A 23,129-nucleotide genomic window follows, 5' to 3' on the forward strand; every position below is an offset into this window, starting at 1 on the left:
ATCTCTCTCACACGTACCAACACAGACTATCCCCCAATTTAACTGATCCCCAAAGGTTTTTGATTAAATAGCGGAATAGAAAATATGATCCCAAAAAAGTGTATGTATATCACACGTACACAACCACACTAGGCCCCAATTACTATTGTTTGTACCCCTAAAAGGCTAGGAGTAGGGGGAGTATGGAACAGGCAGCACCCTCAAACCTTCAGAAGTATGAGATGAACCCCAACAACTTGGAAAGGTGGATCTCTCTCACACGTACCAACACAGACTATCCCCCAATTTAACTGATCCCCAAAGGTTTTTGATTAAATAGCGGAATAGAAAATATGATCCCAAAAAAGTGTATGTATATCACACGTACACAACCACACTAGGCCCCAATTACTATTGTTTGTACCCCTAAAAGGCTAGGAGTAGGGGGAGTATGGAACAGGCAGCACCCTCAAACCTTCAGAAGTATGAGATGAACCCCAACAACTTGGAAAGGTGGATCTCTCTCACACGTACCAACACAGACTATCCCCCAATTTAACTGATCCCCAAAGGTTTTTGATTAAATAGCGGAATAGAAAATATGATCCCAAAAAAGTGTATGTATATCACACGTACACAACCACACTAGGCCCCAATTACTATTGTTTGTACCCCTAAAAGGCTAGGAGTAGGGGGAGTATGGAACAGGCAGCACCCTCAAACCTTCAGAAGTATGAGATGAACCCCAACAACTTGGAAAGGTGGATCTCTCTCACACGTACCAACACAGACTATCCCCCAATTTAACTGATCCCCAAAGGTTTTTGATTAAATAGCGGAATAGAAAATATGATCCCAAAAAAGTGTATGTATATCACACGTACACAACCACACTAGGCCCCAATTACTATTGTTTGTACCCCTAAAAGGCTAGATGAGGAGTAGGGGGAGTATGGAACAGGCAGCACCCTCAAACCTTCAGTATGAGATTGTGTTCACTGTACCCCACAAAGATTGTGTTCACTGCACCCCACAAAGATTGTGTTCACTGCACCTCACAAAGATTGTGTTCACTGTACCCCCCAAAGATTGTGTTCACTGCACCCCACAAAGATTCTGTTCACTGTACCCCACAAAGATTGTGTTCACTGCACCCCAAAAAGATTGTGTTCACTGCACCCCAAAAAGGATGTTGTTCACTGCACCCCAAAAAGGATGTTGTTCACTCCACCCCAAAAAGATTGTGTTCACTGCACCCCACAAAGATTGTGTTCACTGCACCCCAAAAAGATTGTGTTCACTGCACCCCAAAAATGATTTTGTTCACTGCACCCCAAAAAGGATTTTGTTCACTGCACCCCAAAAAGGATGTTGTTCACTCCACCCCAAAAAGATTGTGTTCACTGCACCCCAAAAAGATTGTGTTCACTGCACCCCACAAAGGATTTTGTTCACTGCACCCCAAAAAGATTGTGTTCACTGCACCCCAAAAAGGATGTTGTTCACTGCACCCCAAAAAGGATTTTGTTCACTGCACCCCAAAAAGATTGTGTTCACTGCACCCCACAAAGGATTTTGTTCACTGCACCCCACAAAGATTGTGTTCACTGCACACCAAAAAGGATTGTGTTCACTGCACCCCAAAAAGATTTTGTTCACTGCACCCCAAAAAGATTGTGTTCACTGCAGCCCAAAAAGATTGTGTTCACTGCAGCCCAAAAAGATTGTGTTCACTGCAGCCCAAAAAGATTGTGTTCACTGCAGCCCAAAAAGATTGTGTTCACTGCAGCTCACACACAGAAAAATGGATGTGGATCACTGACACCTGCCTATCTCCAATCCCACACCACACAGCAATATCGATTGTAGTTTGTAGAACACAGTTTCCCTAAAATTCAGCAGACTCTGTCCCTAACAGGATTGAGAAGAGATCGTAGATCAGGATTGAGTGCAGACCCCACCCCCCACACAGCAATATCGATTGTAGTTTGTAGAAGACACTGACCCTATATAATTCAGCAGACTCTATCCCTAAAATGCCTACAACTCGCCCTGCCTAAACACTCCGACCTGTCCCTCAATTCTATCCGGACACAAATGGTTTTTTCCTGCCTATCTTTCCCTAATCAGCAGCCAGCACGTTGATGTGTGCTCTGTCCCTGAATCTAAGCAGCATAATGACGCCGCTGCGGCTGCCTCGAACTTATAAAGACTTGGTCACATGCTTCAGACGGCCAATCACAGCTACTGAGACATTTGCAGGCATGGCTGGGATGGCTTAAGGCACACCAGTTAAACGATTGTTGATTGGCTGTTGAAAGCCCGCCATGAAAAGAGCGCCAAAGCATGCAAAACCCGGAAATAAAACGACCGAACACGGATTTTTACCCGAACATACAGTAAAGTGTCCGTGTCCGTGTTCGGGTACAAAAAATCCAATTATTCGGTACGAACACGAATAATACAGTCCGTGTTCGCTCAACACTACTAAAGAAGGATAGTAGTATTTGGCCACATTACCAAATTTTGGGCTGGCGGCTTCTCTGCACCAAAGGATTTGCACTGTTTCCTTGGTATACTGAGATGGTGGTAACTGAGATGGTGTGAGATTAAAGCACCACACAGCAAAGATAATCACTCAAATATACCGTAGATTTAATCATAAATGACATAAAAGACTCACAAAGCCAACACATCTTGGGGGTTGGAAAACATCCCCTTTATCAGGGTTTGGTTTCTGCCACCCAGTATGGTTAAGGTTAAACAGGATGAGATGTAAAGTATTTGTGATTAGCATAGACTACTAATAAAAGCCCCCAATTTAGCTTTACCAGGTCACTTCTTCACCATATTGCAAAATTCAGTGACAACGAGCAACTAACATCAGCATCCACAGTCCTAATATCCACACAACAGGGGCCTCTGTACCACCAGATGATCCCCATTTTTTATACATCTTATAACATCCTGCCTTTTAAAACTTTCTTCTTACAAACTGATGATTTGTTCTCACCTTATATAAAATCCTATAGTTTTTTGTACACAAGTCATATGGCTGAGCCATTGTTCTCCATGACTTGGATTCTGTTAAAGTTCTTCACTGCATTTGAGCACCACAAACCAAAAATACTATTTAATTCATTTTTATTATTCAAAGCAAACTCCCCCATCCATCCATGCCTCCACGCTTTATTTTGTTGAGAAATCACTTTGAAAAAAAATCCCCTAGAGCAGGCATGTCCAACCTGCGGCCCTGGGGCCACATGCGGCCCGCAACCCCAGGCAATGCGGCCCCCTGCCCCCTGACAATTTTTTTTTGCTGGGGAGGAAGGAAGTCAGTCGGGGGCATGACCACAGTGGCTTCCAACTAACGGTAGGCAGAGGCTGCCTCGGAGGGGAGGGGGTGGGGGTCGAGCATGTGCAGTGTTTCTGACTCCTACCACCATGAACACTTCAAATCACTGAAGTGGTCATGGTGGTTAGAGTGTTCCTTTAATATCTCTCAGAAGAAGTAAACCTCTGTATACTGATTCCATTTCATTTGATCATTCTCTAGTTGTGTTAAATTAGTGCGGTGGTGCGGGAAGTTGTAGCGGCATTTTATTACTTATATACATTAACTATAGTATATATTTTGTATGCGGCCCGAGAAAATTTCTCTACACTCTATGTGGCCCAGAGAAGCCAAAAGGTTGGACACTCATGCCCTAGAGTAAAGGCTAAGGATTTTATGTAGCATTTACTTCCTGGAATCCATCTGCACTTAGCTCAAGCATACATGCAGGAGAGTGTGCTTAGCTGAGAAAACCTCTCCTCCCCTCCTGATGACTCCTGGGATGTATGGCATCATTTGCCTAGGCAAGAAACCAGAAAGTAACTGAAGAAATGTAAAAAAAAAAAAGTTTAAATCAACTAAATATAAAATACTTTCCTATCTATTTACTAATGCTAGCAGCATGAGGATTATAAATAATCAATGTTGATTGGGAGAGTGAAGTTCCACTTTAATTGCAAGGTCACAAGAGTTATCTAGAGCTTCATGTTAGGTGACCTTCACATCTACATCCCAGTTTATCATATTATCAACCCCACCCCACCACCATCACCCCACCTAAAAAAAAAAAAAAAAAGCAGGTCCCAGACACCAACCAATTCAAGAAAGCATAAAGGTCCTCTCCCTACTAATTTTCCCTACTCTCCCTATTTTCTAATTTCTCCCTACTAATCTCAGGGACACCTGCCTATGTGTATTAGCCAAAACAAATAAAATCACCATGGTTGCCTCTTTTACAGTACAATATCCATGTGGAAGAGTCAGTGCACCAGAGGCAGTTCCAAAAGACGAAACCCGTAGCATCCTGGATCTTGAAGAGTATGCAAGTAATATTTCTTCCATTGAACACCACAACTCTACTGAAAACATACCCTTGGGTGACCACTCAGATGACATTGTGCCAGTAACAGTGGATCCAAATATCCGGATAGTTGGTGGAACAGACAGTTTGAAGGGTGAATTTCCATGGCAGGTAGGTTAAATGTAGGAGTTATTTATGGAATATGGATTGGTCAGGTCATCACCTTGCCTAAAGCTCACTAACTGGACTGTGAAGCTAAATCAACACACTGATCAGTGGGTCTGGTCATCCATTCTGCTCACAGCAGAACCCGATTGTCCCCTGATGCTGCTGTGCAGGTCATGGCAGGTGGCTAATATCAAGATACATTTAGCTACTTATGGTAGTTGTGGTAGTTGTAATAAACAAAAAAAATTAAAATAGCACAGAATTTTTTTTTTTTTTTTTAAAAAAGGCTCTTGCTGCAATAAACCTTTTCTTTTGGCACTGTTCTCAGAATTGTCTCTGCAAATTTCCAGAACCAGTCCTCTTCCAGGTAGAATAATGTCCAGTGTCAGCCAACCTACTTACTTTAAGCCCTGGCTGTCATGGATATGCCCCCTGGGAGTGCATGATCACACAGCCTGGGAACACAGTAATCCTGGACTGAGTGGAGCTCACAATTTATTATACAGTGGCAAAAATAATAATTTTATCCCCTGCAGATTTTGCACTAACAAAGAAAATGAATGGTCTATAATTGTTATCATAGGTTTATTTTAAATGATAGAGACAGAATATCAACCAAAAATCCAGAAAAAAAACACATGGTACAAATGCTATAAACTTAGTTGCAGTTCAGTGAGTAAAATAAGTATTTGATCCCCTACCAACCAGCAATAATTCTGGCTATGCTCATGTGGTACACAGATTAGTCCTGTCAATTTAGGAAGGTGCTCCTAACGACAACTCATTATGTGTATAAAAGACTCCTGCCCATAGAATCTTTCTTCCATTCCAACATCACTATCATGGGCAAGACCAAAGAGCTCTCAAAGGACGTCAGGGACAAGATTGTAGATCTACACAAGGCTGGAATGAGCAACAAGACCATCAGCAAGAAGCTATGTGAGAAGAAGACAACTGTTGGAGTGAATTTTCCCAAATGGAAGAAATACAAAATAACCATCCCTCGCCCTCGGTCTGGAGCTCCATGCAAGATTTTGCCTCATGGGGTAAGGATGATCATGAGAAAAGTCAGGGATCAGCCCAGAACTACATGGTAGAAGCTTGTGAATGATCTCAATGCAGTTTGGAACCACAGTGAACAAACAAACCGTTGGTAACACAATACGCTGCCATGGGTTGAAATCCTGCAGCACCCTGCAAGGTCCCCCTCCTCAAGAAGACACATGTACAGGCCTGTCTGAAGTTTTCCAATGAACATCTAAATGATTCAGAGAAGGATTGGAAGAAAGTGCTGTGGTCAGATGAGACCAAAATTTAGCTCTTTGGCAATAACTTGACTCATAGTGTTTGGAGAAAGAAAAATGTTGACTATGACCGTAAGAGCACCATCCCTACAGTCAAGCACCTTAAGAACACCCTCCCTACAGTGGAAGGAGGTGGAAACATATTATTCTTTGGGGTTGTTTCCCTGCTAAAGGTACAGGCCGACTTTGCCGCATTGAGGGGTCAATGGATGGGGCCCTGTATTGTAAAATCTTGGATGAGAACCTTCTTTTTTCATCCAGAGCACTGAAAAAGGGTCGTGGATGGGTCTTCTAGCTTGACAAAGGAGTGGCTCAAGAAGAAGTACATTAAGGTCACGGAGTAGTCTAGCCAGTCTCCAACCTTAATCCTATAGAAAATTTATGGATGGAGTTGAAACTTTGATTTTACAAGGGACAGCCAAGAAGCCTTAAGGATTTAGAGAAGATCTGTAAAGAAGAGAGGACCAAAATGCCCCCTGAAATGTGTGAAAACCTTGTAACCAACTACAAGAAATGTCTTACCTCTGTGCTTGCCAACAAGGATTTATCCACCAAGTACTAAGTCATGCTTTGTTTAGGGACCAAATACTTATTTTTCTCACTGAACTGCAACTCAATTTATAACATTCGTATCATATATTTTTTTCTGGATATGTGGTTGATATTCTGTCTCTATCATTTAACCACTTCCCGCCGCCCTATAGGCGATTGAAGGCGGGAAGGTGGTTGTATTATCCTGACATATGACGGCGTGCAGGATAATGTGCTCTGCGCGCCCCTGGGGGGCGCAGAACGGCGATCGGTGCTGCGGTGTGTCACTCTGACACACCGCATCTCCGATCTCGGTAAAGAGCCTCCTGACGTAGGCTCTTTACCATGTGACCAGCTGTGTCAAATCACAGCTGGTCACATAGTAAATAGGAAGAGCATTTGATAGGCTTTCCTCAGTTCGTGCCTGACAGGCACGAGTAGAGGAGAGCTGATCTGCAGCTCTCTTGACAGGAGAGGGGGTCTGTGCTGGTAATCAGAGCATTGATTACCAGTGCAGATCCTTGGGGGGGTGCCACTAGAGCCACCAGGGATGCCCACCCATGACCCCAGGGATGCCCACCCATGACCCTAGGGATGCCCACTATGGCCACCAGGGATGGCAATCAGGGCTTAGGGAGCCTGCCAGTGCCCTCCCCATCAGTGCTGCCCGCCAGTGCCCTCCCCATCAGTGCTGCCCACCAGTGCCTATCATTGCCATCTATCAGTGCTGCCCACCAGTGCCCATTATTGCCCACCAGTGCCGCCCATCAGTGCCGATCAATGCCGCCTATCAGTGCCCATCAGTGCCACCTATCAGTGCCCACCAATGCTGCATATCAGTGCTGTAACGGAACAGGGCACCCCTGAGCGGGTACCTCCGTTGACAGATGCTCCTAGTGCTTCCCGAGGGCTCCAAGCACTCCACCAGACACCGTAACCACTTCAGACCCCACGAACCGCCGCAGCTTGGTTAGGGTCTTGGCATCTCCTACCCACCCTGGACCTACGACAAGGCTCCAGGTTCCTGTGGGTGAACCTCTCTTTCCCCAGAGAGTGCAGCAGAACAAGCTCTTACACAAGCTCTTACAAGAGCTCAGTGATTATCCAAGGGAGTATGGAGGACATAGCAATCCCTTGCAGCAGATTCCCCCAATAAGAGACAGGACTCTAGATGAGGGTGAAGTAACTCTAGAACAACTTTATTGAACAAGACTTATATACAGAATTTGGAAGATCCCGCCCCCAACAACCGCTTTCCTATTGGTCAATTGTAAAGTACCTGTGGTCCTCCTTCAGGTCCTCCTTAGCCATGCAAATGAGGACTTGAAAATGAGTCAGCAGGGATTGGTCCAATAACTTGACCAGAAGGACTGCCATTTGCAATGAGACAGAAGCCCCCAGGGGGCAATCAATGTACACAATAGCCAGACACAGAACAATGGGAGGTCATTAGCACTTAGCAATGCAAAAGGGCAATCCACATTCCCTTCCAATACACAACAAAAGGAATACCTGTCTGGCATTGAAAGATATGTAATATACACAGCATTTAGGAATTACAGATTTCATGGCAAATGGGAATAAATCTTAATATTTCTATATGGGGATATTGCTGGCAAATATGAAGCAATCCAAACCATTACTTATCTGTCTTTAAAGAGGTTTTTTTTTCTACAAGCTGAAAGAGAAACACATAATGAGCTAGTATGCATCGCATACTAGCTCATTATGAAATACTTACCTTAGAACGAGCCCCCGCCATGCCATCCGCTCACCTCTATGATGGGCGACATGTCCAGTCGCCCGTCTTCTGGGATCGCGGCATCCGGCCATCTGATTGGCCGGAGCCGCAGTGACGTCACTCCCGCGCACGCGCGCGGGAGCCGACAGTCACGGCGCGGGTCTCTGAAGAAACGGCACCAGCGGCCGTTCCTTCAGAGCGCATGCGCCAGTGATGTCACTGGCTGCATGTAAGGTAAATATCTCCTAAACGGTACATGTTTAGGAGATATTTACAGTACCTATAGGTAAGCCTTATCATAGGCTTACCTATAGGTACAAGTGTCAGAGGAGGGTTTACTTCCAGATTAAATTCCAGTGACAGTGAATACTGTCACAAGTGCTATCTATCAGTGCCGCCTATCAGTGCCCATCAGTGCTGCATATTAGTGCCACCCCATCAGTGCCACCCCATCAGTTCCTCCTCATCAGTGCCTGTCAGTGCAGCCTCATCAGTGCAGGAAAAAATTGTATAACATAAACAAAAAACTTTTTTTTTTTAAACTTTTCAGTATTTTTTTATTTATGTAGCAAAAAAGAAAAAACCTTGCGGTGATCATATACCACCAAAAGAAAACTCTATTTGTAGGAAAAGAATGACATGAATTTGGTTTAGGTACAGTGTTGCATGACCGCGCAATTGTCATTCAAAATGCAACAGCGCTAAAAGCTGAAAATTGGCCTGGGGTGGAAGGGGGAAAAGTGCCCTGTATTGAAGTGGTTAAAATACACCTATGAAAAAAATTATAGACCCTTCATTTCTTTGAAAGTGGGCAAACTTACAAAATCTGCAGGGGATCAAATAATTATTTTTCCCCACTGTACAAGTGCTACTCAGTCCAGGAGGAAGGACCATCCATCTTTACTGAAAAAAGAAAAAGTGTAAGGATTCGTGATTGCACCAAAACCGCTTTTAGACTGCAGGGAAAAACGTATTGGATATTAAAAAAAAGTATTATGATTTTGGTGAAGAAAAGGTATCATCTTATCAGCCAACAATGGGAGATAAGGAACAAAAGGTATTTTTTTTGTCCAGTGAATTCTCTACCATAGGGAGTGGTGATGGTCTTCGAGTCCCTGTTCCAGCCATTTTCACCCTCCCATATCATCTAACCACTGTTTATGGTTCACATGGTGTCACAGACTTTAATACATTAAAGAATATTATTGTTGGACTGACAATATATTATATACTGTTTATTTATTTAGTATTAGCGCTGCTAATGCTGGGTTTTGCTCTTGCTGTCTAGCATATTTTGTGCCCGATAATCAGTTTATGGGTTTTGTGGTACTATTTCTATTATGAGCTGTTCAGTTCCATCAGTTAGTCAGTTAAAAAAATTAGAGGTCAAAAAAGCACTTGTGTGGTTTAGCCAATCATTTTTTGTATATTCTATGTAACCTGGACCATGACAGGGACTTGTCTTTTGCCTACTGTGCTGTGCGCTAAAAGGCCTCCCTCCTTAACATTTCATAGATTTGGAAAGTGTGTCATTGTCCTTTTCCTTATAAATGAGCACTATACAGTAACACTTTTCTCCTGAAAATAGTCTTGTGAATGTAAAACTCGGCCATTAACTATAATGTATACAATGTGTGGGACTAGACAGAACTGCTCTGATTTACAGTGTTGGGATTCTGCTTCCCTGCAATCCCAAAGTTGTTTTTTTTTTTTTTTTTTTTTAAAGATGTTCCTTGAAAAATATACAGTACAAAGTAATAAGGTGTAAAAAAGAAAGATCAGCTTGTCCCGGGAAGGCATCATTATCCATTACGTGAAGAACATTGTATAGCTGTACAAATTGTTTTGGTCTTTCAGGTGACACATTGCATTATGCGAAGGAAAGAATACATTTGCTCCACTGTTATCTGCAGAAGCTGCTCTGCCCTCTGGTGGATATTTGAGAGTGGTGAGAGTGACTGTATTCCAACTTGCTGGCGTATGTTAATACATTTTTTATTCTTGGATCAGCCTCATTAAAAATAAGGGAATTGTTCATGATAGAACTGTTGCTATCACTCCATCCAGCCAAACAACATTTGTATCCAGTTTCATTTGCAATGATAGAATAGCTAATAAGCTTTACAGGATCTGACATCCTTAAAAATGTGCTCAGCCTGTTCACAATACAACAGTAAATGGCAGCACAATTCATCTGATGTGTGCATTGATTCATGGGAGCTGTATATTTCTTCTGCCTGATTCATTTTTTTAAGGCAAGAGAAAGGCCACAATAAGGACCATATAGAAAATGCAAAACATCAAAGGATGTAAAACTGCTATTTCAAATTTACAAATAAATACACCGATTAGCCATAACATTATGACCACCCGCTTAATATTGAGCATGGCCCCCCTTTTGCTAAAACAGCCCTGACCCATTGAGGCATGGACGCCAAAGTAACATCCACATGAATGGCAGAACCCAAGATTTCCCAGCAAAACATTGCCCAAAGCATCACACTGCCTCTGCCAACTTGCCTCCTTATACTGCATCCTGGTGCCATCTCTTCCCCAGGTAAGTGATGCACACGCATCCGGCCATCCACATGATGTAAAAAAAAAAAAACGTGTTTCAGCAGACCAGGCCACCTTCTTCCATTTAAATAGATATGAGAGCACAGAGACCGCTCTGGTGTTGAAATGTCCTCACAATCAGAAGGGTGCAGGTTAGATCCATAGTCCCGACAGCTGTACAATTAGAAGGAGGCAACCGCACACCAACTTGAGAGTGATAGTAGATGATAAAAACCGTTATGACTAAGTGAACATAGTTTCGTGAAACGCGTCAACTGTTTTTCACTCTCCTGTCCCTGGTTTGTCGTTTTGGATTTTATGGATTTTCAATAAAAGGTTTTTATCATTTACTATCACTCTCAAGTTGGTGTGCGGTTGCCTCCTTCTAATTGTACACCTTCTTCCATTACTCTGTAGTCCAGTTCTGATGTTCATGTGACCATTGCAGAAGCTTTTAACTGTGGACATGGGTCACCATGGGCTTCTCAGCCCCATACACAACAACTGCGATGCCCATTTTTTTCTGCTTTCACCACATCAACTGCATGGACAACATGTTCACTTGCTCCCTAATATATCCCACCAATTTTCAGATGCCATTGTAATGGCATATTCCCTTTACCTGTCAGTGGTCATAATGTTATGGCTGATTGGTTTACAGTGGCTATAAAAGTCTACACACCCCTGTTAAAATGTCTGGTTTCTGTGGTGTAAAAAAATGAAACAAAGAAAAATAATTTCTGAACATTTTCTACCTTTTAATAAACTATAAACTGTACAACTCAGTAGAACAATAAGCTGAAATCTTTTAGGTGGAGGAAGTAAAAAAAAAAACGAAAATAATATGGTTGCATAAGTGTTCACACCCTTAAACTAATACTTTGTTGAAACACCTTTTGATTTTTTTACAGCACTCAGTCTTTTTGGGTACGAGTCTATCAACATGGCTCATCTTGACTTGGCAATATTTGCCCACTCTTCTTAGCAAAAACATTGCGAGGGCAGCTCCTGTGCACAGCCCTCAGATCACCCCACAGATTTTCAATCAAATTCATGTCTGGGCTCTGGCTAGGCCATTCCAAAACTTTAATCTTCCTCTGGTAAAGCCATTCCTTTGTTGATTTGGATGTATGATTTGGGTCGTTGTCATGCTGAAAGATGAAGTTCCTCTTCATGTTTAGCTTTCTAGCAGAAGCCAATTTTGACTGGTATTTGGAACTGTTTATAATTACCTCTACATTGACTAAGGCCCCTTTTCCAGCTGAAGAAAAACAGACCCAAAGCATGAGGCTGCCACCACCATGCTTCACTGTGGGTATGGTGTTATTTTGGTGATGCGCAGTGTTGTTTTTGCACCAAATATATCTTTTGGAATAATGGCCAAAAAGTTCAACCTTGGTTTCATCAGACCATAACACATTTTCCCACATGCTTTTGGGAGACTTCAGATGTGTTTTCACAAAATCTAGACAGGCTTGGATGTTTTTCTTTTTAAGAAAAGGCTTCTGTCTTGCCACTCTACCCCATAGCCCAGACATATGAAGAATAAGGCCCTTAGGATTTAAAAATGGCGCCGCACGTCGCCACACATCAACACGTACACGGCCAGCCTGACATGCACACTGCGCATGCGCCGCCGCCGCCGTTCGGGAAAGCTAATACATGTTCGGCTATTCCCGGAAATAGCGAACGTTTACGGGCTTTGCTGAGCGGCGGCGCATGCGCAGTGTGCATGTCGGGCCAGCCACGGACCTTTTTTTTAGCGATAGGCGAAGAAGAGAAGAGGCGGCCGGGGGCCGCTCCTCTCTAAATACCGCCTGGGTCCCATTGTCCCACCGGGACCCGTGGTAGGGCCGGTCCTGAGAATACGGGAGATTGTTACCACATAGCCAGTACTTGCCAGATATTCTTGCAGCTCCTTTAATGTTGTTGTAGGACTCTTGACAGCCTCCCTGATCAGTTTTCTTCTCGCCTTTTCATCAATTTTGGAGGGACGTTCTTGGTAATGTCACTGTTGTGCCATATTTTCTCCACTTGATGATGACTGTCTTTACTTTTTTCCATGGTATATCTAATGCCCTGGAAATTCTTTTGTACCCTTCTTCTGACTGATACCTTTTAACAATGAGATCCCTCTGATGCTTTGGGAGCTCTCTGCGGACCATGGCTTTTGCTGTAGGATGTGACTAAGAAGATGTCAGGAAAGACCTACTACAACAGCTGAACATTTTTTTCAGTTGATCAGAGGCACATTTGATGATGGCAGGTGTCTACTGACTACAATTTAACATGAGTTTGAATGTGATTGCCTAATTCTGAACACAGCTACGTCCCCAGTTAAAAGAGGGTGTGCACACTTAAGCAACCACGTTATTTTAGTTTTTTTACCCCCCTCCCGCCTCCCTAAAAGATTTCAGCTTGTTTTTAAATGAAGTTGTACCGTTAATAGGTCACATTAAACGTGGAAAAAGTTCTGAAATGATTTATCTTTGTCTCATTTTTTTACATCACAGAAACATGACCTTTTTACAGGGATGTGTAGACTTTTTATATCCATTGTATATTAAAGCAGAGAAAGTTAGCTTAGGTAACAACTCTTTACAGCCCATCGATCAATGCCATATGCCATTTTGGGCTTATAAAGTCCATAAAGGGAAATTTGTAGTACTCTGCTATTGAATTATAGGACAGGATGTCAGCGTTGTGCTAGAATATATCACTCTCTGCTGTACAATGTCATTTTTAAGATAAACTATTATTGGGAAACACAATATAAAGTGGTAGCATTATACCGCAACCTCTACTTTTACCTGCCAAATAGTGCATGCAAGGTGTGTTGGGATCACAATGCACCAACGCATATAATATGTGTTGCTGTAAAGAATGCATTAGCTTGTTACTGCAACATGCAGCAACACACACTAAAGGCCTTGGTGTGATGCTGTGCCATTCATTATGAATGGCAGTCATTTTGAATGGCACCCCAACACAGCTTGTGATGTACGTGCATTTTAGCGCAAAGAATAGTGATGCACTAACATGTTTTGTGGCGCACTGCCAAAAAATGCTGCATGCAGTATTTTGGGCAAGGCCCCACGGCAATGCATGATTGTTTGCAGAATGTGTTGGGGTGCCATTCAAATGAATGGAAAAGCATGGCACCAAAGCACATGCATTGCCATGTACTGCTGAAAAAAAAAATGTTTCTATCCTTTTGGACATGTAGACTATAAAAAAAAAACTGGATTGACTTAGGCCATGAGGTTGGGGCGTGCCTCTCTGGAGTTCGGCTGCTTCCCCCTCCCCCCTTTTCTCTCTTCCTTTTTCTACTTCCCTCACCTTTCCTTTCTCGCTTCACTCTCTCTGTTCTTTTCTTCTTCCTTATGTTCAGCAGTCTGGGTCAGTTTTATCTTAGATAGGTCAAAATTTGTACCATATTTCTATGCAGTCCTTGACCCACCCGACGATGCTGTAGATTCCTCCCACCTACTCAGCTATGAGGGAGCTTGGACTCTTTAGCCATAACTTAGACTGTAATTACTCTATGCAGTCAGTCCTTCTCCTTATTGTTAACTTAATTGGTGCGTACTTGGTACCACAGCTCCCAGATACATCTCTGTTGTATTTCTCACTCTAGCCTCATCTACGCATTGTCATCAATGTTGGATCTGCTTTATTGTACAACAATCTTATGTAACCCAGATTGCAAATGTTTCGATAGTTATCTTCTTTATGTTCTTGCTTTTGCATTATTAAAATAAAATATTTGAAAGGAAAAAAAAAAAAACTAGGAAAGATCACAGGAGGTCCTAGCATTAAACTATTCTTTCAGCTTTCCCACCACCCCTTGGGAATGGTCTGCCCATCTAGACCCCCAATAGGTGTGGTTTGCATTAGAATTTTATAACAGTCTAGCTGCTTCAGTACAAGCTTAAGCAGGCTAAAGCCAATACATCCTATATTGTAAGGGTGAAACTACTAGAATCTATGGCATATACTGTAGGTATTACATAACTCCCAGGTCAGGCAACCACTCAGACAGAAGGTGCCTACAGACATGAGATGATTAAAAGCCTGTTGCTATTTCTAGTATCAAGAATTGACTGAAATATTTATGATGTACCAAATGCAGAGCTTAAGATAACATGGTCCATTAGGAACATTTGAATGACTGTGAACATTCATAAAGACTTTTTTGTAAACACCCATGTTAAACGATTCTCAATGCAAATATGAAAACCGGATGAGTTATCAAAGATGGAAGGGTGAATTCCCAAGGGTGGGCTAACACTGTATATTATAGTGATCATAAACCTCTGCAAAAAAGCAGATGGTGGACTTTGCAATCATTCCCACCTATAGTTCTGGAGCTGGTTTCAGCCATAAAGGTTTTCGCCCTAGAATAGACCAAAAGTGCTTTAAAGGATATATTTAATGTTTTGTTTGCACTTTCTTTCTATTTTTTCCCGTTCAGGACTTTAGGCTGCTTTCATTTAAAATATGACCTTCGGGGCAGGCGGCACCTTCTTTTGCTGTCTCTTTAGCTAACCCATAGTGCTTTGGGAATCCAGTTGTCATGTGTTAAATGTTTATTTTAAAACATGTTTATTTTAAAACAATTAGTAGCACAGGATCACATTTTTTTTAACAATATGTGTTTTATTAGTATTTAGAGGAAAAGTAACAATAATCAGACAAGGTACACTTTCATTACAGAGTCAGAATTGTACAGTAATTTAATACAGAGTCGTTTACATAGACTGGGCCACTATTTTTCTCTTGATATAAAGAAAATCTGTGGTTATTTTCTCAGTTCAGTTAATAAAAAAAAGATTGCAAGAATGTGACTTCTCATGGCTTCCATCTGCTGTCTCTGGCCTACTATTTGGTTAGGACAGGGCAATAAAGCATAGTACTAAACTGGCATCTAAAGGACCATATGAGGCCATCACCTGAATTCCTGGTGCTCCTCGTGACTTCAATAAACACAGAAATGTGAATACTTCATTTTCAGTTCTCAGATTTTAGCAAGGCTGGACAACAGTAAAATCCGAAATTGCACAATAATAGCTTAAATCATCCGAAGGTTAAATATTGGTTTATTAGAAAAAGGCAACAGTAAAACTATCATTGGTGGCTCCTCAAGAAATGGTCTCACTGAAGGCCTCAAATGTGTAACCCATTCTTAACACTAGTCTGTGGGTAGCTAAAGATATACATATAACACATTTGCAGATTTTAATTGTCCCCATGGTTTTGCATTAGCTGGTGCATAAGGATTGTACTTTACGCATTAACACACATCTCCCCAACAAATCACTTTAATTGAAAATAGCACGCAATAAATGTAATCAATGCTTCAAGACCCATGAATAATCATCTGTGATCAATAAGAACCAGAAATGTTGCTGAAAGAATCAGCGTTATAATGCACTTGGTTAAAACTGCTGAGTTTAGCAAAGAAATGTGAGTTGTAAATAAAGTGGATGTGTGCAGACTGGGCTAATCTGCCACACAGAAGAGACTTATGTATTTAGATCAGCCTAATAGCTGCCATATTCATTTAGAATCAAATATTCTTGGAGACTTAGATCTTAATGTTAGGCTAGAAAATCATTAGTTCTCTCTTCCATGATTTACTGCTTAGGCTTGACTACCTAGGTGTCAGCGTTAGTCACTAGCAGCCACATTATAAGAAAGCCCAACAGTTGTGTGTAATTAGAGATCCCCGGCACAGATAGGGAATGATGTACTTTTTGAAAAGTTTTCCTCAGCAGCACAGGAAAAGGGTGCAATCAATGATGTAAGCAAATCATACAATGGTACAGCAGGGATCCAGAGAACAAGAGGGCCAATCGGAACTGTTTTGAGGGTTGTGTGGGAGTGTACTTGCAGAGCACTGGGTTCAGGTGACCAATGACATTACAGGAAAAGACACCAATAACATTAAGGAAAATTCGATGGCACAAATGCAATCATCATTTCCAAGATAAGGAAAAAAGCAGAAGCAAAGTGGGTTCACACTTCAAGCCAACTTGCTAAATATATGATTAAAATGTATATAGTCATTGAATAAGAGAATAGTTATTTGTCCATTTGATATTGCATCTTAAAAGCAATGTAAACAACAGTATGATAAAGTTCCCCTGCTGCTTTAAAAGAATACAGCATATTATCATTCAATATTTCATATATTTGATTAAAAATAAATACCTTCTTTAAAAAGATATATATTTTTTATTCCTTATTATGATAGTTATTGAACGAAAATATATACAAAACCACTATGCACTTCTCTTTCTTTGTGTGTGTGTACACATGGTAAAGCCCATTTTTTGGAATCAATTGGTGCCTTCTACGGTAAAACTTGGCTACTTTTGGTGGTTCAGACATCACTCTCCAGAACCTTCCTTCATCACAACCAGAATAGCACCTGAGTTCCACTCAGGAGGAGGATGTCCTCTCTCAGTACATCAGTACATCAATATTATACAACTGCAATGGGGAATGATTGTAAGTCCTCCAGCAGAGAGATTTACAGGCTTTTATTCTTCTCTATTTCTCATACATAGAACACTGGAGACCTGTGTTGAATCTAAAGAAACTCAATCTCGGTGGGAGATTGACATTTCCAGTTCATGTGCTTTCCTTCCAGGGCTCTCTGCCTCACCAATGACCTTCATGGAGGTCCTAATCTCTGTGTAGCCCCTCTGAGGAAATGGGGGGGCTTCAAATCCATCATTACTTGGATGGTGATCTACTGTTGGGTCAGAGTCCACATGATCTACTAGTTCAAAAGGGTATGCTTCTGGCCAGTTCAATGCTCAAGCGAGTACTTTTCCCCTTCTTCTCGGAATGGGCCAAGCAGTTGTCAGTTTCCCAATGCAGGAGTCTCCTGAAAACGAAGGTACTTTGCATTTCTGTGCCATCCTGGATTTTCTGGACATTCCAAAGAATTTCCTTTTGGAAAGCAAAAGGGAGTACTTGAGCTGGATCACATTGCTTCTCCTCAGATGCAAAGGAGCCTCTGGTGATGGGTATGACAAGGGACCCTCACTCAATCCTGTCCAGTATGTTCATTATCCTGGATTATTGTCACCACTGATACCAGTTCTACAGGGTGGATCACCACCTGCAATCATTTTAGAATGCAAGACAGATGGAGTTTCCCTTCAGACAGGGTCATCTCCAATGTACAGAAAATCCAAGCAGTTGCAATAATGAGCACTAGGAGTGCTGTCACCTCACATTCAGGCTCGACTGGTTATCCTGCATGAGGTCAACACAGCAGCAGTGTCATACATTCAGAAACAAAGAAGAACCGATGGCAGGTTCCAAAAGAAGTGGAACTATACTGACCCTGCCCGAATGTAATCTTTCTTGGTGCCCAGTATGTCGACAGGGACTGTCGCACCAGATGTTTTCGGTTCCCAATTAATGGGTCTTTAATCGTAAGATCTTGCCCATATTACTTAATTATAGGACATCCCTCAGTTGACCCTGTTTTGATCACCATCCATTCACATGTTACCCTCCTTCCTGGTGGAGGAGGAATTGGATTCTCTCATGCACCTAATGAATAGTCACCTAGCAGATGCCTTTCCTCTACAACCTTTGGTCATGAAGTTCCAGGGGAGACTGTTGTCTGAAAGTGCCACTGTGATAGCAAGCATGCCCGGTTGGCCCACAAGCCTTGGGTTTAGCTTAGCCATGGAACTTAGTCTGGATCAAGCACTTTAGCTACCAATATTTCCACAACACCTGTTCCAGGATGGATTGGAAATTGAGAGGGAAGGACTGAAGGACTTGGGCCGTCCTCTGGAAGTGGTTTAATACTGGCAAGGTTCCAGAAAAGATGCTAATAAATGCTATTTACTCCGAAGTCTGGAACAGGTTCACAGTCTTTGCAGCTGAGCAAAATTTTTATCCTTGCAACCCAGAGGATGCCCAGTTGCTATCATTTCTTCTCATGGATCTGGATTTGGGGCTCAGCCTAGCTCCATAAAGGTTTACATTTTAGCTTTGCACTAAGGAAAATGAGCATGTGAACTGCCAAGGGAATGCTTCAGAAAGTCGATCCTAAGACTTTGCCTCAAGGAGGAATAACGTTCCGCAGTGAGTTTTTATTCTAGTCCTGGATTTCTTTACCAGAACTCTGTTTGCACCAGCCAAAGCAGTCCTCAGTGGGACATCCCTCGAGAGGCAGTATCCCTCAATAACTTCAAGCAATAACTTCAGGTGGAAGAGTATCAGATCTGCAAGCACTTGGGGCTGCAGAGTCCTACATCTTATTCCTTCTGGACAAGTTGGGGCCTATGTCCCTCTAGCACCTTTGTTCCCAAGGTGGCTTTTGTTTTCATCTTACAAACATAGGGGTTGTTCCATCCTTTCCGGCAGAGACAGTACCTAAATACACAAGGAGGCTGTTTGTGTTTCCATCAGGCAAGTTGGGAGGTGGAAGCTAGAGCAACATTTTGTCATCTCGGGAGTGTCAAGGTCATCCATAAAACATACACTGGGCTCATTCAGCTAGATCCATCTCTATGACTTTAAGTTAAGGGCAGTGCATGCAAAATGTTTATGGAGACATCTGCAAAGCAGCAGGCTGCTTGCCGCAGCACACCTGCCTTAGGCGCTATGGAGAAGATCCAGGGGCTCGAACATTAATGAACTTTGACTGAATGATGGTCCAGGCTTCCATGTCTATGCAATGAAGTTGGATTATACGTTTTTAGCCCTCCCTGTTTAGCTTGTTATATATCACATGTATGCTGCCATGGTGGTGTCAGGAAAACTGAAAAATGTTTACCATATCTTTCCTTTCCTGATGCCAATCCGTGGCAGCATTCGGACCCTCCCTGTTCTTGTTATTTTACTGAGAATGGGGAAGGTTTATCTAGCTTTCTTTTCTAGAGTTAAACAGGTCCTGTGGGTGGACATAGAGGCAGAGCTATATCACATGTATGCTGCTATGGATTGGCATCAGGAAAGGAAAACAGCAAATATTTGGTACAGTTTTCCATTTTTATTCACCATTGAAAACGTATCAAATGTTTAAACTGAGAAAATATGCTGTTTTAGGGAAAAAATAAGGTAATATTGAAATTAATGGCAGCAACACATCTCAAAAAAGTTGGGACAGGGAAGCAAAAAGTTGGCAAAGTAATTGGCTTTAACAAGGAAGAGCTGGAAGAACATTTTGCAACTGATTTGGTTAATTGGCAACAGGTCGATAACATGTTTGAGTATAAAAAGAGCATCTTAAAAGGTCAAGGTTTCTCAGAAGTAAAGATGGACAGAGTTCATCAATCTGTGAAAAGCTGTGTCGAAAAATTATCAAATGTAAGAAGACTTTAAATATATCATCATCTACAGTACACAATATCATCAAAATATTCTGAGAATCTTGAGAAACCTCTGTGAGCAAGGGGTAAGGCCAAAATGCAATATTGGATGCCCGTAATCTTCAGGCCCTTAGACGGCACTGCATGAAAAACAGGCATATTTCTGTGATGAAAAAAAAAAGGCCAAGTTCCAGGCGCAATATACTGAAAGTCCCCCACTTACGAGTATGTGTGCAGCAAGACCACAATGTTGTGCTCACAGCTCGACTGTACTGCTGTGCAGTGGCATTGGATCAAATGCTGGAAAGATAAAGACAACAAAAAACTGACAGCGCTCAGGAGCTAATAAAAACTGGTAATGGAGAATGGAAGCAAAGATCCACTGTCATTATTCAATAAAAGTACTGGCAATTTATTCATAACATGTAAAAAGATTTGTGTTCCAACTGACACAAGAAACCGTTACCACATTAATGCTGAAAGTGGCTAGGGCATCGATGAATAAATGGGTCCTGGATGGGACAAGCTGTGGGGAAAAAAACACTGACCACAAACACTATGGCTGCAAAGATGACACTGACTGCAGGAGAACCCAAGCTGAACCTTCCTGGTGTGAATGAATGCCGCCACTGGAGCCGACTTGAAAAAGTGCATGCGTGCAATACGTGTAGTCACTGGTTTACAGTGGTTCCCTTCTTCCCAGTACCGTGCTTCCGCCCAGGCGCTCCAGTAAAGGCATCCATTCCCGCATTTGAGGTCCGGCTTGGGTTCTCCTGTAGTCAGTGTCATCTTTGCATCCACGGTGTTTGGCATCTCCCCACGGCTTATCCCATCCAGGACCCATTCATCCATCAGTGCCCTAGTCACTTTCAGCGCCAGTGTGGTAAAGTTTTCTTGTGCCAGTTAGAACACAAATCTTTTTAAATGTTATGAATAAATTGCCAGTACTTTTATTGAATACCGACTGTGGATCTTTGCTTCCATTCTCCATTACCAGTTTTATTAGCTCCTGAGCGCTGTCAGTTTTTTGTTGTCTTTATGTTTCTGTGATGAATATCACTGCATGGGCTCTGATACTTCTAAAAATCAATGTCTGGAAATACAGTTTGCCATACCATCCAAAATTGCAAGGTAAAGCCCTATCATGCAAAGAAGAAGCCTCATCCAGAAACGCCGCCATCTTCTCTGTTGCAAAATGAAAACTGTTCTGTGATCAGACAAATCAAAATTTGACATTCTTTTCAGCAACCATGGCCACCACATCCTTCCATCCAGACTAAAGAGAAGAGGGACCTTCCAGCTTGTTATCAGTGCTCAGTTCAAAAGCCTGCATGTCTGATGGTATGGGGGTGCATTATTGTGTATGGAATGGGCAGCTTGCACATCTGGAAAGGCACCGTCAATGCTGAAAGGTATATCCCTGTTTTACTGCAGCTTTTGCTACCATCCAGATGACATCTTTTACAGGAAAGGCCTTGCAAATTTCAGCAGGATAGTTCTTAATCACATAATGCATCTAGAATAACTTAGTAGTAGAAAAGTTCAGGTGCTCAACTGGCCTTCCTGCAGTCCAGATCTTTCACCAATTTAAAATATCTGAGGCATCCTGGAACTAAACAATATGACAAAGAAGACACAAGACTGTTGAGCATTAAGAATCCTTTATCAGGCAAGAATGATATAACATTCCTCTCCCAAAACTCCATGTCAAGTACCTGGTTGGTCAGCAAAGAAGGCCTCTCGTACAGCTCCAGCTCGAGGGCCACTGATGGTGAGACAGTAACCACTAGAGCACGGTGTGGGGTAAGATCGTCTATTATCAGTCCAGTAGTCTGCGCTGGTAGTAGCCGATGATTCACAGAAAGGGAGTCAGGAGCAGCTGACAAAAGGCAGATGTGACAGCAGGACAGCTGGATTCAGGCACACTGGCTGGTGACAGACTGTGGATGCACAGCAGATAGCAGGAGCCCAAAGATGATGAGCTGGACTGAAGGAGCTGTAGCAGGCTGGAAAAACTGGATGCAGGTTCAAACAAGCTGGGTCAGTAACGGGCGGACATATCAGGCATAGACGGCAAACAGCAGAATATTCAGGTCACAAGCAATGTTGGTAACGGTGAAGGATTAAACAGGAGCAGCAGATAGAAGCAGAATCCAGGGTCAAGCTAGGGGTCAGGACGTGTAGCAGACAGAAAATAGTCAGGAGCAACCCGGGTCAAGATCTGAGGTCAAACAGGTGCATGCTGGCGAAAGCGAGTTCTCAAACGCGCATGTCTGTGCACATCTGCTTGGCCCAATACTGGCCGGCGCATGCGTGTACATGTGTACCTCGAAACTGCATCTGCAATATGGCGAAGCCTTTCCTGACACTCCAGCATCTGCTCTTCTCAGTTCCTAGATGTTTACGGAGTGTTGTTAAAAGAATAGGGGATGCTACATTGTAAGTCCCAACTTTTTTAAAATGTGTTGCTGTCATCAATTTCAGTATTACCTTCTTTTTTTCTTAAAATGGTAAATTTTTTCTATTTAAACATTTTATGTTTTTTACTTTTTATTGTGAATAAAATACAGGTTTATGAGATTTGCAAAGCATTGTATTCAGATTTTTTCATATATATACACTGTATTTATACTCATACACTATAAGTATCATACCAGAACTAAATGCATTTTAACCACTTTCAGACCGGAGGATTTGGCTGCTCAATGACCAGGCCCTATTTTCCGATTCGGCACTGCGTGATTGTAACAGACAATTGCGCAGTCGTGCGACCATGTACCCAAACTAAATGGATGTCCTTTTTCCCCACAAACAGAGCTTTCTTTTGGTGGTATTTGATCACCTGTGCGATTTTTATTTTTTGCGCTATAAGCAAAAAAAGAGCGACAATTTAAAAAAAAAAATAACAATATTTTTTACATTCTTTTATATGAAATTCTCAAAAAAAATTTAAAAATCAAGATTTTTTAACATTTTAGGCCAATTTGTTTTCAGCTACATATTTTTGGCAAAAAAAATTGCTATAAGCGTATTTTGATTGGTTTGCGCAAAAGTTATTGCGTTTACTAACTACAGGAAAGATTTATGTAATTTTATTGTTTTTTTTATACTAGTAATGGTGGGGATCTGCGATTTTTTGCAGGACTGCGAC

General features: G+C 42.1%; 1 protein-coding gene across 1 annotated transcript in view; it reads left to right on the plus strand.

The window, feature by feature from the left end:
- Nucleotides 1-23,129, plus strand: part of F9 (coagulation factor IX) — a 95,265-nt gene that overhangs the window by 61,380 nt on the left and 10,756 nt on the right. Inside the window, exon 6 of the mRNA XM_082262982.1 lies at nt 4,273-4,505. Coding sequence (XP_082119108.1) covers nt 4,273-4,505 — 233 coding nt within the window. The remainder of the gene's footprint in view (nt 1-4,272; nt 4,506-23,129) is intronic.

The sequence above is a fragment of the Pelophylax lessonae genome (assembly GCF_965119305.1).
Source record: "Pelophylax lessonae genome assembly, chromosome: 7".
NCBI lineage: Eukaryota > Metazoa > Chordata > Amphibia > Anura > Ranidae > Pelophylax > Pelophylax lessonae.